Genomic DNA, 16950 nt, shown 5'->3' on the forward strand with positions numbered 1-16950 from the left:
CTTGTAAACACACCTTTCCTTAAGTAATTGGGCAAGCAGATTAGAGCTTTAACATCAAAATGCTCTTCCTAGAGTACAGCAGCAAACTGTGAAAACTATTAAATGCATCTACAGAACGGGAGACCATCAAGAGCATGCAAACTCCATTGGATCTAGAAACTTTCTGCACTCTTTCCTTGCTCTTCATCTCATATTAAAAAACTCTAGGACATCATCTATGCTGCAGGTACCCAAATCCTGACAAGATTTGTATCTCTAGAATGGAATCCCAAGGTTTAGCAGACCAACCATCAACAGAAAGGAAAGACCTTTGGCTGAGGGATATTGCTCTGTGCACAAGCCTTGCTTTAGAGAAATGCTCCATCCCAACCAGAAGAGGACAGAAGCACTATCAGACTACACACAATACATCTCAGCTTCATTCAGGTAAACAAACCATTTTTCTCATCCTTCTGCAAAACGGTAACTTTATGTGCTTATCTCAACAGATTTGAGCCCAGTTTTCTGTCACCATTTCCTAAGAGCTAAATCTTTGGAGTCACCTGGGTAGGTGCACACAAACGTTCAAAAATAACTCTTCAAACAAACTGCGCTTGAATAGTATAAATTCTTCCCTCCCTCTCCTGCTACTCCTCTTCTGAATAAAACAATCTAGTAGTTTAGCAGGCTTTCAAGATTTAAGGGAAAATAAGGAAGGCACACCACTAAAAATGCAAAGAATTTATTTTTCTCCTACAGCATATTCACACTGACCAGTTTATCATCACCACCTCATGAAGACTGGCAGACTTTGGGATTTTTAGAGTGTTAAAGGTGTGAACTTAAAAACTAAGGGTTCAAATTCAGATACTTCAGCAACAGCATATAGTCAAGATCTGCTCCGGGGGTTTCCAGCAAGGTGATTTCCCTTCTGCCCCGTGTGCACTCATTCTTACAAAGAATTTACATAAATGCTCAAATAACTTGTTTTCTAAACTTACAAGCCAGCTTGCAAAGGGCAGCCAGATCACATGATTTTTACTTCATTTGCATTAGAAGATACAGACTGACTTCTCTATACATGATTCTTTTACAGATATCAGTTGAAGAGAAAAGCATTATTATCTGGAAACCAGAGGTGCACATCAGATGAATATAGCTCACAAAAAGCATTAGTAAACACATTGTCTAAGCCACCTACAAGGATGATCAAAGAGAAGAAGGACAAAGGCTGATGAAAAATAATTTAATCATGCTAGCTGTATTTCTCCACTTCAGACAAGCTGGTTCCACTAGCAGGTGCTATCTCTCCCTCTGATTTTCTGTTACTGACTTGTAACAAATCTTCAGTGAAGCAAGCTACCTTCTTCAGGACAGACACTGTGAACAGCCACTGCCAAAATGTAACTCTAATTTGTTTATTACTAAAATATTTTGTCTTTGAAAACCATGTTAGACCAATATTCTTCAGGCATGTAGCAAGCTCAGAAAAGAGGATACTTTTATGAATTCCACAAACAGCACAGAAAGGATTAGATTTCTCCACAGATTAGGACCAACTTCCAAGGAAGATCCTTTTTGTTTATCATCTCAACATGCCAAATGATACTTACATGCCATAATCGGCCACACAATGTTAGTTTACAGTCTTTCAGCTTCACAGGACCTATAAGACTTTCCAGGAGGGGAGCCAGTACTCCTGAAATGTAACTCTTTGCTACTCTCACTTGCTTTTTAGTCCCCTCCAAAGCAATCCCTCCATTCCTCACTTTATTTCTGGAGCCAATAGTCCTGCAGAGGCTGATTCCAGAGTGCAGAAGGAACAGCACAAAAAGGCCTTGCCTACCCCATGCAAAGAAAGAAGGCAACCCAAGAGCTTCTGTAGCATGAAATGCAGCAATTATAAAGTCCACAAACAAAAACATTGGAAACAAACAAAATTCAAGTTGTTCTCTCTGCAAGCAAGTTCACACTGACAGGAAATGAGTAGCTAACAAGAAGTAAATTATCCAAGCCCAGTTCAGAACATGTACAGAAGTAAGGGACTGTAGCAAACCAACCAGACTCACTACATGTGTACTTTTACTAACTCTAACCTCTGCTAACCTGCCACAAACACGTTAACAGCACGTGCAAAAGTGACTTTACCATACATCTAGCAGGGAGGACAGCTTAAAACATCCTGCCCTGAAGGCAAGAACACACTCCATCACTGAAAGCCACTTGTTTTCATTAGGAAATTGATCTACAGAGCAACATCTGAATGCAAATTGCAACGTGCAACATTCTCCCCTGGTCTGACAGGCACACATAATGAAGTATGGTGTCAAATAAGTAGAGACCATAATTATTTGATTACTTTCTTGAGCAAAGAACTCCTGCAAATGTTTCATTTAAAGGTATAAAGAGGCAGCAGTACAGCAAATGCCATCTAAAACTGTGTGAGCAGTATGCAAAGACCTTCAATTTGTTTACTTACAGAAAGCAGCTTTAGAATGCACTGGGTTTGATCAGAGTGGGTTTTTTTCTTGGCTTTTTTTTTGTTGTTGTTTTTAAAAAACCCTACTGCTATTTCCGCTCCCATATTCTACCAAGCAGAGATCTTGTGGTTAAGGCATTCAGTGAAGAGAAAACAGAGCGTGGAATGCACAGGCAGACAGCCTTCTGCACCAGAAACCACAGGAAAGCACATTAGTTTCTCTCAATTTTTATAGATTAGAAACAGGTTTTTCAACTTCATCACACTCAGAATAATGGACTCTTCAGATTTCCAGTAATCATAGGTGAAGCCTCTGGACACGCAGTCCAGAAACCCTTCAGGAGACCTTATCTTCTTGGTGCTTAACTTGGATGTAGCAGAGTGTGAACGTCCCTCTGATCACAGCATTAGCACCACACAGCTCTGCCAGCCTTTAACAGGCTGCAAAGCTGATGTTATTTACAAAGACAGGCTGGATGCTACCAATTAAAGGCAAATAGTTTCTCTTTTGAGCTTTCTTCCAGCATTAGAAAGTATTTTAAGTCATAAGTCTTAGAAGACTCATTTCCTGTGCATGTGTTAAACTCAACCTTTCATAATGACCAAAACTCAGAGCTGCCTGGAGGGACCGTATGTGTTACAAACATGTGGGACAGAATCAAAGCCCACTAATGCATTGCCGGTTTTGATATATACATACACATATATATTTTTGTTGGGTTTTTGTTTGCTTTTTTTTTTTTAACCAGGAAAACAGAGTTATAACAAAGACCTCTTCAAATAAGTTTTGGCACTGACAGGCTACACGCTTCAGGTTTAGGAAATGACCGTCAGATCCTGAAGACATAAAAACAAATCTGGGGAAATCTTCCTGGGAATGGCAGTGGCAGCCATTCCTCTGCAGCAGCTCACACTTCAAAGCACAGCCTGGAAGCTGACAGAAGTCAGTGCTCCAACTTGGAGATGTTTAGTCAGCAGGAACAGAACATGGGGCTTTGTCCAGGAGAATCAAGTAGCATGAGTCCTTTCCCTGTATCTATCATGTGTTTTCTGGACTGAGGGGAGACAATCCATTCAAAGAAGAAGTTAAAGAGATGATAAATAACCAGGTGAATAATGCTGGGCAGTCACAGCAGCAGCTCATAACTCCTGGCACACGGGAAAAGCTGAGATACTTTTAAATTTCTCACGCTACTCAACTGGCATGGGATTAACTCAAGTACAAAACACCTACCTAAAGTACATGAGCTGCAGGGAATTTTTAAAGTTTGAACATAAGCTGTTAGAAAACCCAGCCTCAATTATCTAGTCTGAAGCAAGTGGCTGCAGTTTAAATTATTCATCTTCTGAAATCACCCTGAACAAATTCTTCCAGATCACCACCTTCCCTCATGCAGGCAGGCATCCAGTATCTTTTTCAGGAGATCAGCTCAAGAGATGCAGGGCTTTTGTTTACCTTCTTCAGAGTATTTGTAAACTGAAGAAATGCACAGAAGATAGATAGAATTTCAAGGTGCAATTTTGGCTCTTAAACTACAAAAAAAACCCAACAAAAACCACAACAAACAAACAAAAACCTCAAACCTTGAGCAAAATTCCCAATTCAACCTGGATTTTAAAACCCCAGGTCACAATTTCAACAGACACCCAGATCAGCACAGACTCGATTATTTTCAAAATCTGCTCTAAGTGAACAATTTTTTATCAGTTTCCTTTTTTGGGAGAAAACCTCTGGCGTGTCAGTTGAAATACTCAAGCCCTCCCACAAAACAAGTCGAAGCAGCTAAGGAGGAGGGGAAGCCACTATTAAAAATGTGTGGAATGTAAGCTACTGGGCAGAAGGCAGATAATGGGAGAAGGAAGTCGACTACTTCGGATCTGAGGCTCTTTTCCCACCAGCAGAGGCACTGGGCAGTTTCAAATTTACAAATGCTAGTGAATTTTGTCAAATTTTGTAGGATATACATGACTAAAAATAGCTTAACAGACAGAAATAATTTGTCAAATCTGCCAGTTACTGGATAGACACTATATCCATTCTAATGGGTGCAAAAACTTCTAGACAGCTAAAGAAAACCATTTCTTTAGCTACTTCAAAAGCTGATCTTTCAAGTGTCTTTTTTAAATTCAAAGAAGTTGAGATGTCTGCAGCAATAGATTTGGGTGTACTGCTCAAAGCAGAAACTCCACGAGACAAAACATTTTCCATAGTTAGTAGATTTAGGTCACAGATACAGGAATTCAGAAATGCCTCAGGTTTTAAACATCCTCGATGAAAGTGAAGCACTCTGTTTAAAAAGCCTCCTTGCACTAAGCAATGTTCTCAGGACAGATCAAAGAGCAAACCCACTGCCAGGCACTCTCAGAGATGTGCAGGCTCCCTCAGCAGCTGGATCAGCCAGAAGACCACACCTCCAAAACTGAAGAGTTGCCTTGACACTACAAGCTGAACTTGCAGGAAACCAAACCTCTTGCTCCATCAGCTGCTCTGACAGTCTGACCTCTGAGAGGCTTCAGCTGGACACCCTCTTTTCTGAGAGCAGGACTTGCTCATCATGATTACACACAGGGGGCATTTCACAACCCTTCCTGGTGCCCTCTGCAAGAGGAACAGCCACCCCCCTAAGTGTCAGCCTGCACCCCAGAACGGCTCAGCTTCCCCCCATTGCACAAGGCTGCAGCCACATCATCTCCTGTGGTTCATCTGCTGCAGAAGCAGCTGCCTGTCACACCCACCCTGCCTGCACCAGGGTCTCACCATGGCTCTGTTGGTCCTCATGAGTACAGAGAATTCTCCCAATTCTACCTGGATGTTTGTGAGCCTTTCTACAGCATCACCCCGGGGCTGACACGGTATGACAGAGCAAGTCACAAACCACGTAATTGCTAGAACCAGGAGCATCTTAAATTACATTACAGCAGAAGGTCTGGTTTTCATATAAAATTTAATGCCAAAATTATGCTCAAGAAGTTACAGTGAGCTGCCTGATTCCCTCCTGATAATTTCTTGATGCTTCTGGAATGCACCCAGAGAATTAAACCTCCTGTATTCCAGGTATGGCATGCAGCTTAAACATGCAGTTACTGCAGCAATCAGACCAGACAAGAGCTTTAAGGTTTAGCACTCCTTCAGTTGGTAGTATCACTTGTACAACATAAAATAACACTGTCCCAACAGCTAGAGAAGTAGTTAAACTGACTCAAAAGAGCTGGAAGCACAAGACTCCAAACCAAACCTAAGTAGACAACAGCACTGTGGCTTGGTGACAACCTGCTAAGAGCCAGCAATAAAAGCAGCAAGGCAGGACATTCAAAGTGGATGCCACAGACAGAACAATTTATTTCCAGAAACAAAAAATCCCCACCACAAACATCCCTCTTAAGGCCCCTACAGAGACAGAAAGATTACCTCCACAGTTTAAAACTTCTCCTTTACATACTCTCAGATGGCAAGACAAGGCACAGTTGGTTAACTTTGCTGATGTGCTAAGAAGGATCTTGGCCTCACAGGTTCATTTTCAAATTGGAGGGTCTGGAAAATGTTTCTCATGGCATACACCCATCAGAAAAAAAAGCTTCAGAACTTGCTGCAACACTGCAGGAGTGCTGCTGAGCACAGGAGGATATCACCTCCATCCATGATGTTTTGAGAATTACCATCAGGATGCAAACCTGCTTCAGAAGGAGGGGGAACGTCAGTTTAAGGAAAATCAAAGTATGGGAAATCACAGTGATACAGCACATATGGTGCACCTTGGAAATGCCTCAGGACATGGCCAAGATTCAGGTAACAGAGTTTGGGTCTGAGAAGGGGCAGGAGAAAGGATGCAAAGGCAAAATGCTGTGTTTCTGGAGGACTTCAAACACAAGCTGCAAGAAAAAAAATCGTAAGCAGCAACTGAAATTGCAAGGCAAAGTTAAAATATACTCATTATTGTATTCTCAGTAATACTGGGTCATGCAAAGCCAGAATGCATTTAAATACATCCCCATTACTTTATTGGGTTTTGCTAATGAAGGCTTGTTAGTGTGAGCTAGTAGAGGAAAACACTGCATGCTTCTTTAGTAGAGCTGGCAGTACATATACAAGTATATTATAGACAGGTACCTTTTAACATGGTCATAAAGCACCTTCTTAAAAGGAGGCAGAAACACAGAAATATTATGAACACACAGTTAAGTAACTCCCTACCTCAAGCAGCGCATATTACTGTAATCCCACTTATTTTCCCTGCATGGAACAAGTCTAATAACAGAAGAAATTTAGTAGATCATTTTTCTACCCAAAGATTTCACACAGATTTATCACTGGCATCCTACTATTTCATGGTCTCCTTACCACATATGAAGCAAAACACTCAGATCAGCTTGCAGGTTTCTAGATTTATGTCTGCTTAAATGAGGAATACTGAAGATGCTCTGCAATATGAGCTAAGTTGCTCGTTTTGTCAGGAAAACTCAAAATGGTAACAAGAGTGATTTAAAAATTTCTTTTCCTAGCAAATATAACTGGTGACTCAACAGTGTATCACTACAGTTACAGAATACTCTGAACAGGACTGGAAGAATAATTTACTGGTAAATTGTGTGGAAGCTCAAGTTTATTTTCTGGCTTAGAAGACTCGAGGAAAGAGACACATTTGATAGTTATTAATGTGTGTACCCACAGCTAATCTACTGAGCAATAGCACTCCTCATAAGTCCCCTGAATAAAGATCTTTGTGGAGCACTTTGCTTGTGAGTGTTACACTAACTTTTTTCTTCAACTGCACCATTTTTACGTGTCAGTGCTAACATCTAGTTAATTATTAAAGCACCCTGGTCCCACAGCCAGCACTTTATGCTATCTTTAATAGTGCCCTTCTGCATACATTCCTATCTCCTGAACTCATTCCTATCTGGATTCACCAAAAACTACACTTCACTTTCTGCTCACAACTGAGGAGCTCGTGCAGGCCTGCTTAAATGAGCTCCACTGCCAGATGAAGTTGTTTGCAGAGCTGCACAGTGAACCAGACAGGGTAACTGATCCTGGGTAAAAACATTCCCTGGTTATTTTTAACTCCAATGGCTTGTGGAGTTTCGGTGCACTGGAGGGAGTAAATAGCTGAAATGGCAAACTGCTGTGGCAGCAAGGGGACCTTCTGAACATTTCTCCTTACTTGTAGTACCAGCTTATCAAATTAAACTTTCAGCTACAGCAAAGCCCTGTTTCTGCGCCTCCCCACTGTCAGTCCCTTCTAAAAAGCAAACCATCAACTTGCCCTCGCTCTCAAGGCCCTCCAGTTCCCCACCCGCACCAGCACAGCCCTTGTGGTCACACATGCAGCCCTCACTTGCCAACTGCAGTCCTGAGGAGCTCCACACAAGCCTCTTCTAGAAGCACCTTCTCCTCTTTAGTCCTTTGTGAGATTTAGCATGAGCACATTTGTGTGTTACAAAGATTCACCATGAACTCCATCATCCAACAGGATCTCCCTCTGTAAGCAGAGTTTATGGCATTTCCCCTTGCAACTAGAGAAGTGCACACAGTCCTCTCCAGCAGCCCTCACTCAGTCAGGTTGGAGGCTCTGCATAAGTCCAAGTTCTCCAGCCTTTCCCATTCCAGCAGCAGATCAGAATCCCCAACCTGGCTGCAACAACAGCCCTTGCACACAATGCTTGATTAGTCTCAAGATCAAGCACTTCAAACGTGAATATGTGACCTTCTTTAGCTTAACCAAGAACAGCCCAGGCACAGCAGCCCAGCCAACCCTCTTAAAAACACCCCAGTGAAAGCAAGCAATCTACAAAGTAATTTCAACCTCACCAAAGTTCCATGCAGAAGCACCACTGTGTATCATGAACTTCACATACTGGGATATGAGAAGCTTAAGTATATGCATGGTGAAAAAAAGTAAGAAAAAACAAAGTGAACATATTAAGCAAACATTCCTTGTCTGCTATCTACTAAGGAATTAAGTTATAAAGAAATACTTTCTTTTGTGTTACCTGCTCCCCTTACGTGCCCTACAGGCTATCCCAAACCCAAGCTGCAACCACACTTGAGCCATAAAACAGCATACAAAATAGCAAAGAAAAGATAAAGAAGAGACAAGAAGAAAAGTTGTTCACAGTCAGAGCATGTCTTCATACAGTTCAAAGAGAACAGAGAGTCTCACTCACTGTCCAGACAGAAATAATTCACTTGGGATCTAACTAGAAATTTGTAGTAGCAGGCTACCACTGCTCTCTTAAAATTTCAAAACAGAACTCCAGCAACTTTGTACAGCTTTGTACTTGGAGGCCAACATTCCCTAAGTGCATTATTTGCAATTAAACTTCTCAATCTGGTTCCCTCCTACTCCTCACAGTAAGAGTTTGTCTTGGTTGTTCAAAGTTGCATCCAGAAATCTTTGGACATGTCCTGTGCAGAGCAACAGGTTTAAAAAAAATTAAAATACCAATTACATGCATGATTTCTGTTTTAATGCTGGTTTTACATACTTCTTGAACTAGAACAAGAAGTGGTGCATTTCTCTGGTTCCATTTTCCTTTAACAGTGTCTTTTGACCATAATTGAAGACAAGACTACCAAACCAGTACAGTTAAGCCACCTGAATTGTTGGAACAAAGGAAGAAGCTCTCAGCTTGTGTCACACCAGTCTAGACCTGCAGACTAACTAATTTGGGAAGGTCTGCAGCAAACGCAGCTTCCCACCAGCCAGCCAGAAGCCTGCTACATTCCACTTCACGAAGCTGGTATTTATCTTTGGACACTTCAAAGGAGTTCAGTCACAACATCTGCAGTGCCGGGAATGCTTTCGGTAAGTGCGAACAGGTTGCACAAGGTATACAAACATCAGCCATTTAGGCCCTTCCAAACTCTTGGAATATAAGGGCCCTACTTATAAGAGCCACCCTCCACCACCACTACTGAGCCCTGGAATTCAGAGCTCCAGCCAAAACCAGAGGCAGGAGCCTCTCCCTCTAGTACGGGAAGGAGGCTCAGGGCGAGAGGCCAGCGGCTGCCTATTCATCCCTGGGAGTGCAAAGGGCATGCCAGGCAGAGATCTGGGAAACTGTGCCAGGACTCCTTGTGCAAGTGGCAGTAGAAGACGACCTGATAACCAAAAGGTACGTCAATATTTACTCGCTATACAAGCAACCGCTGCTAGGAGCTAGCGCACAGAAAGGTGCTCTCGGACTGCCACGTGGGTTAGGTTATCCCAAAGGAATGTCACTTTGGATAAAAATCTGTAAATCACTCAAAACCAGAATGGTGAGTATCTCAGAACTTAAGCACTGCTCCAAATTTATGGCAGCTTTTGAACACTGCTCAGCTCTACCCTGTGTGTGCACTAGTAGGAGGCATGAGCACCGGATAACAGGATTCATTATGCCGCTGCTGGCTATACTGCAACACTCACACGCAGCCTGAGGTTTCCTGCTTGCCTGCAAGGCAAGCCTGAAGTCACCTACTGCATACCCAGGCTGTAGATCTGTAACCAGAGCGAGCCCAGACTTTGGCTTGGTAGCAGTGCAGCAGGAAGCAAGGAGCCGAGCGGTTCGAGTTTCACAAGAGGGGCGACGAGCAGCCCCTATTATTCCAGGTGACTGCATCGCAAGTCCTTTGTTTTGATTAGGATTTTTATTTCCCACCTTTAACCTCAACAGATGTCGACAATCAGTTGCTCCTGAACCGTATTTTGTCACCTTGAGTTGGTGTAAGGAGGCCCCAGGCTTTATCTCAGTGTGAGCATACCAGCCCCAGCGTAGCCCTGCGTGAATCTGCAGCCTGGAATCCGTGGCATCTTATTCCCTTAATTTGCCTGAGTGCTTACCCCAAGAGCTTTTTCTGACGGTCACCGAGGGTTAGTCAGAATACCCAGAAACTGTGGAGGGATTTGCACATCCCAAGTCCAGCCCAGGGAAATGGGGCACCAAGACATCAGGGTCTGTCAAACACCCAGCACGCTGGCTCCAACACCAGCTGCACATTCAGTTGTTGCTTTTCAATCTACTTTACTACTCTATTTTGGAGCTTGGAATTCATATGTAGAGCATAAAATTCAGAACAAGCCGTTTGTTGCCCAACAGCTATTTCAGAGATAAAAGACACTTTGAGATAACCCACCTTTGGGTTTATTGCTAGTTAATGGGAACAGTCCTATGAAAGTAGCAGCTTGGAAAAGGAAAAGGGGGAAAAAAGCCTGAACAACTGCTTGCCCATCTATCTGCAAGTCATATGCCTGCTTTCAGAAAAAGTGTCTGGTATTAAAATTCAAGAGTCAAAAATCTACATCCAACTCACTTTACCCACTAGTGAGTGGAAGAGTAAGCTCAGTTCCAACCAGAATTTGTTACAGGCGCTTTAAGATTTTCTTTTACAAACTTGGCAGCAAGATTTGAGCCTGTAAATACAGCATGAAATCAGTAAATAAATAAAAAAAGCCCCAAACACTGAAGGCCTACACAGATTTTGTATTGTGTTAAGTGTTTTAGCGGTTTCAAACATGTTCATGCCCTACAACAGGTAACATTAAGCTGACTGACAAACTAAGCTCAACTCAGCCACACTGAACTACATCCATTCAATATCATCTCAAGGATCTAGTGACATTTATTAACTGATACATTCATACAAGTCACCAAAGCCTACTCAGTATGCAAAACTATACATGTCATGGTCACAAAACAAAAGCCATCATTGTACGAAGAGGAAAAAACACCAGGACAAAAATTTGTCAATTCTGATAAAAAATAGACAGTATTCTGCACAGCAGACTTGAGAGAATAAAATATTAGTGGCTTTCTTGCTGCATATTGCTAAAAATAGCTATATATTGTTCAGTTTCACAAAAAAAAAAAAAAGAAAAAGCATGAAGTAAATGGCAACTGCAAGATAAAAAAAAAATCAGAGGGTGATTAGGTAGTTGCTAGGCTGTATTCCCTTTGAGCAAGGAAACCTGAATATTACAAAGGGCTGAGTTACAAGGGAATGTGGGGTATTTTGTGACAGACCTCTGCATGACAGCTGGAGAAAAGCTATTGTGGCAACAGCTGTGTGCTCTGCACAGCTCATACTCCCAAATACCTCAGCCTGCTAAGAGGCCAGTTAACTGGCTGCAATGCATTTTAAAAGTTTTCTGCCTCTTGGGATGTGAGCATGATGGATTATTTGTGTATGTTTTCAATAAAAGAAGGAATGCTCAGTTCTACCACTTAGCCTTTTACAAAATGCTGTGGTGTAATGCTGAACTATCATTCACTGCTGCTTTCCTAGAGTTTATAGCTGCAACATGCCATTAACTCTCCTCCACAATTAAAACATCTTCACTTCCTGTCTTACCAGTGCACAGGCTCGACAGCAGTAAATTCATCTATCATATCCTGATTTAAAGGAAATGATCTGATATTTCCAGGATGAAATCCTGGCCTACCAACAGCAATATCGAGCTGTGTGTACCTCCCTAGAGGAAGATTTTTGAGGAACACGCTACTCATTAACCACTGAAAGCTTTGATCTGCTAATTTGTACTCTAAAGCTACTCCAAGGTGTCAGGTGAATGTCTGAGAGGTGAGCCCAGGCAGTTATACACAAGTGACCAGTTACACCTCACTTAGTCCTGCACTGCCCTAATTAGCACAGTGAGGCTGAACTCAGGACACCAGAGAGTTTCCCTTGTATGAGATGGGTTTGCTCACTCAGCCTCCTTACAAACACCTTGCTGTTTCAGGCCAGACTGAGGCACAACAATAACCAGCAGGAACTGATACTCTTACACCAGGACAGCAAGCACAGAAGCACCCTGCACTGCCATAACCTCAGCCACTGCTGCTCCTGCAGGAATGAATGCTCTCTGCTTTCCCACCATCATCTAAACAAGGCAGGGAAGGATGAGCTGTGCAGACATCCTAGAAAGCTGGCAAGAGAAAGAAGATTAACTGGTTCTTCTTACATCCTCACTTTCTCATGTGTCCCTTTGTTTTATCTGAAATCCAGGAAAAGTTTTCCCATTTTCAAGTATGAATCCTCTGTTGTCTTTCAAAGATACAAGGTAAATTGCAGCACATGCTTCCTCATGATATCCTATCACCACAAAAGTCTGATTTACTGGAAAACAATAAGCACCAAAGTAAAAGCTGCACTTGAGTACTGATTTACTGAAAATTAAAAAGGAAAGCAATAGCAAATATAGAAATACTTGCTAGTAGTAAGAAGGAAAAAGCTTTCCTTTTTAAGCTTCAGTTGGTGACAGTCTTATTTTAAACACAAGCAATAAAGAAGCAAAAAAGAATTTAAATCCTCCACTGACATCAGGATCTGTCATGCAGCAAAAGCTAGTACTGATCCATGTTTTACTGAAGGCCACTACACATTTGTCACTTAATCCTAAGAAATTCCAAAAATGAAGCACGTGACTTGCTTGTAATCAATTTTAAAACAACTTGGAGCAGTTTCTGTGCAGCCTTAAAAGACAAACAACATATTTGGCAATACACTTGCCGTACAGAAACTACCCAGGTGCCTGCATGGCAAAGCACACACTTGATAACATCACAGCTTTAAGAGCTCAGGAAGACGCTGTGGGATATAAATAGTACAGCAAGCCTCATCTCTTATTGTCCAAAACCACACAGCAAGCACGGAAACAACACAAAACTCTCCTCTAAGGTACCTGAAGTACTGCCCAGGTCTTTATTTCGCAGCTATTTTTCTTCGGTTTTGTTTTGGGTTGTTTGGGCTTTTTTTAAGGGTGAATTTTCTGCTAAACTTCACTTTGCAGTGGCAACATTTTATCTCAGGATAAAGCTGCCGAGAGGGCAAGAAGATGGAGATAACTTAATGCAAACTGACAATAAGTTGTTTTGAAGAATTCACCCTCAATGTGTCAGCTTAACACTACAGTGCTGCTCCCTCAACACTCCTTCAAAGTGAACTATTTATTTTTCTGCTGTTAATTTGAAAAGATCCTTATACGTGGCAAAACAGACACGGGTTCCTCTTTTGCAGATATTTGCTGCAAGACAAGTGTCAGCCATAGCACTTTGCCCAAAATTTATATCTATATTTAATATAAGCTCAAATTGCTAGGTTAAAGAATTAATTTCTACAAGTACTCAAATATTGAAGCTATCCAGTACTCAGCAGAACCTTACTGCTCTTAAAAAAGATGGCTATACAAAGGCATCAAGTGTGAACTTCCCTTTTTTTTCCTCCTTACATCTTTAGTATAAATTACAGCTTTTTTGTTGCAAAGGCAAAGTTATCCCAAAGCCCTCAATGCTGCCTCAATCCACAAATCCCTTCAGCAACATTTCCCAAGACAGCAGCATCTCAGAACTGAAGCCATATCCAGCTGCACATGACTGCCACAGCGAGACAGAGGCAACACCACCTACGGCAGCACTGAATGGCACCCTAAACCAGCTGCAGGAAACCCAGGGTTTAATTATCTCCATATGCAAGCAATGAGGAATTCAATCCACACACTGAGAGCACTGCAGTTATTCCAGCCCCATCACCTTCAAACAGACCAACCAGCCAGTGTTTTACCAGAAACTGACCGGCCACCTACACATCTGACAAAAGACACCTGTACAGTACATCTCAAAAACACCAGTCAAACTAAACTAGTTCCAAAGAACTAATTCTCCCAAAGGGTTCCCTCTTTTAATGTTCTGTATAACACTGGATCTTGTAAGCATTCTGGTATCCAGTACTTATCCAAAAATTCAAAGTAATGTTTTCTAGGTAGTTACTTAGCCTATGCTGCAGAGCTTAAATTCTTAACAGAGTAGTTGAGCTAATGAACACATGGATGCATATGTGAATGAAAAAACGGACTGAAATAAAGAAATTATCTATTTGCTATCAAATCACCCAAGACCTATTTTGTTCTAACAAAATATTAGTGGAGAACATCACTGCCCCAAGCATCAAAAGCCAAGTCTGCCCCGCTGTCAAGCAGCCCATCTTAGGGGTAGGTAGAGCATGACCGGCTCTCCACAGCGGAATAAAAGAAAACAAACAAGAAGCCATGCTCTCCAGATTTGCTGCTCTGCCGTCAGCAACAGCAGCAAGCAGAACGCAAATGGTTGTCTCCTCCTACCACCATAAACAGAGGTAGAAATGCTAACAGCAACAGGGCAGGGGCTGAAAATAAGTAAAGGAGGTACGGCTGAATTCGTGGTGAAACAGTAAAAAGGGATCTTCCTCGTAACACTGACGCGCACCCTTTGTATCGCCTATTCTGGCGTGGTTTTTACTGAAAACGAATAGACGAGAAAGTTCAATTGTCTACAAGTTGAACAGCAGGCGCTCCGAGGGGCGGTGGGCGCTGGCCGGTCCCAGCTCGCACGGCGTGCCCCGCCGCAAGCACCGCTCCTCCCGGGGGGAGCCGCGGGAGCTTCCCGGCCCCTCGCCGGCCCAGCCCAAGATGCTCAGCCCGGGGCAGCTATTTCGGAGCCGGACGCCGAGTGTCACCGCTCCCCGGCCGCGGCTGCCGACCGCGCCTGCCGCTTCCCGGGCGGAGCGCGGGGCCGGACCCCGCCCGCGACACCGGAGCCGCCGGTCCCCAGCGCCGCGGCGCCCGGAGCCCAGCGCGCCCGGCCGGCCAACCCCACCCGGCGGCGGCGCCCGGCGGGCCGGGGGCGGCGGCGGCCCCTTCCCGCCCTCCAGAACCTTCCCGGGGGCTCGCACCAGCCCCGAGCCCCTCAAGGTCAGGCCGCCGGCTCCCCGCCCCGGGCTTCCCGCTGCCCCGCCGGCAGCATCCCACGGCGCCGCCGGGAACTGCCGCCCGCCGCGCCGGCTCCAGCCCCGGCCCCCCGCGCCGGGCAGCGCCCAGGCCCCGGCGGCAGGAGCGCTTCCCCCCGGCGCCGCGGCCCCTCACCTGGATGAACTGGATGGTGAGAGCCGACTTGCCCACGCCGCCGCCGCCCACCACCACCAGCCGGTACTTCTCCTGCCCCGGGCCGTCCCTGCAGCCCGCGGCCATGGGGGAGCCGAGCGGGGCGATCGCGGCAGCGCCGCCGCGGGGTCCGACGCCTGCCTCTCTGTCTCCGGCGCTCTCCTCCCGCTCCTCCTCGTGCCGCCGGGGCTGAGCAGCCGCAGGCCCCGCCAAGCGCCGGCGGCAGCAGCAACAGCGCCCGCCCCGCCGTGCAGTGCGGTAGCGCCGAGCGGAGCCGAGCAGCACCGCCCGCCCCCGCAGCCAGGGCGCCGCGGCACTAATGGCCGCCGGGGGCGGGGCCCGCGCACCGCCATGCTAATGAGGGGGCGGGGCATCTCTTATCTGCATGTTAATGAGGGTGGGCTATGCGCGGGGGGCGGGGCCAGCGGGGAGCCGCCGTGCAAACGGCCGCAGGGGGCGGGGCCCTCTCATCGCCATGCTAATGATCTGTTGCATATGCATGAGGGCTGCCCGCCCCGCGGCAGCGGCACGCCACGGTGTTTGTGTGGCGCGGGTGGTGGCGGCCCCCGGGTGTCCCCTCCGCCCGCCCGGCCGACAGCGCGCCGCGGAGGTAATTAGCGATGTCCCCGCGGGCTTTGGTGGGGCGCCCGTCTGAGTGGCTCATCAACATTAATGAGGCTCTGGATGCCCACGGGATGGAGGGAGGTGCTGGCCACCCTGCGCACAGATGCAGAGCCAAGGCGCGGAGAGGTTTCAAGCCAGAGGGTCGCTAATGTCGCTTCCCACCAAGAGGGAAAAATGGGAAAAAGTCATAGAGACTAAAGCCCTTCGCCACTCTTCGTCAGGTTTCCTTGTGAGCATGCACGTGAATGGGTTTCTCACTCATTTAAGCTATTCAGATCAAGTCCACCCTCTCCTCCGAGTGTCACCCACCGCTGGATGTCACAGCCCCATATTCATCCCTCTCTGTACTTGGTCAGTGCGTGGTGAATTCACCCCGGGCATCTCCACTGCCTCTGCTGGGGACAGGCTGCTGTGATCTTCCAGTGCTGTCCCTCCCCTTTGGGTAATATCTTACTGCCCAGGGTGTTTCTGCACACCCGGCACTCGGCAGATGGCCACAATACAACAAAGCAGAAGTTTTGCTTTTCAGGGAATTTTCAAGGAATCCCTTCTTCACTTCCTCTTCCCTTTTTGTGAAGATATAAAGCAACAACTCCATGAATGTCTAATCTTGCACGCCTGCACACACGTGCATCCTTTTGCCAGCACAGAGCTGTTGTCGTGTTCCTGAATGGCATAATCACATCAGCAAGGTGGACACGCTCCTCCTCCCTACAAACAAAACTCCAGAAGTAGTGGCCATGCATGGAACCCTTGCTGCAGGGACCTGCCCTGTTCAACACTGGAGCTGTGTGGGGAGGCAGGGACAGCAATCCGTGCAGCCTCCTGCTTTTTCACCCAAGAAACCCCCACTTTCAATGTTCAACACACATTTCAGCTCTGCACCAAAAGATGGGAGGATCCCACAGGTGGGAGGGAGCCTCCTTCCTTCCCTCCACAGACCCAGGACAGCACTGACTGAGATCCACAGAGAAA

The 16950-nt window shown here is 45.3% G+C and overlaps 1 protein-coding gene across 1 annotated transcript in view; it reads right to left on the minus strand.

The window, feature by feature from the left end:
- Nucleotides 1-15657, minus strand: part of RRAS2 (RAS related 2) — a 41963-nt gene extending 26306 nt beyond the window's left edge. The window contains exon 1 of the mRNA XM_030949320.1: nucleotides 15334-15657. Within this exon, the coding sequence (XP_030805180.1) occupies nucleotides 15334-15438 (105 nt within the window). The 5' untranslated portion in view covers nucleotides 15439-15657. The remainder of the gene's footprint in view (nucleotides 1-15333) is intronic.
- Nucleotides 15658-16950: the final 1293 nt, after the last annotated feature.

Source organism: Camarhynchus parvulus, chromosome 5 (genome assembly GCF_901933205.1).
Source record: "Camarhynchus parvulus chromosome 5, STF_HiC, whole genome shotgun sequence".
In the NCBI taxonomy this organism is placed as follows: Eukaryota; Metazoa; Chordata; class Aves; order Passeriformes; family Thraupidae; genus Camarhynchus; species Camarhynchus parvulus.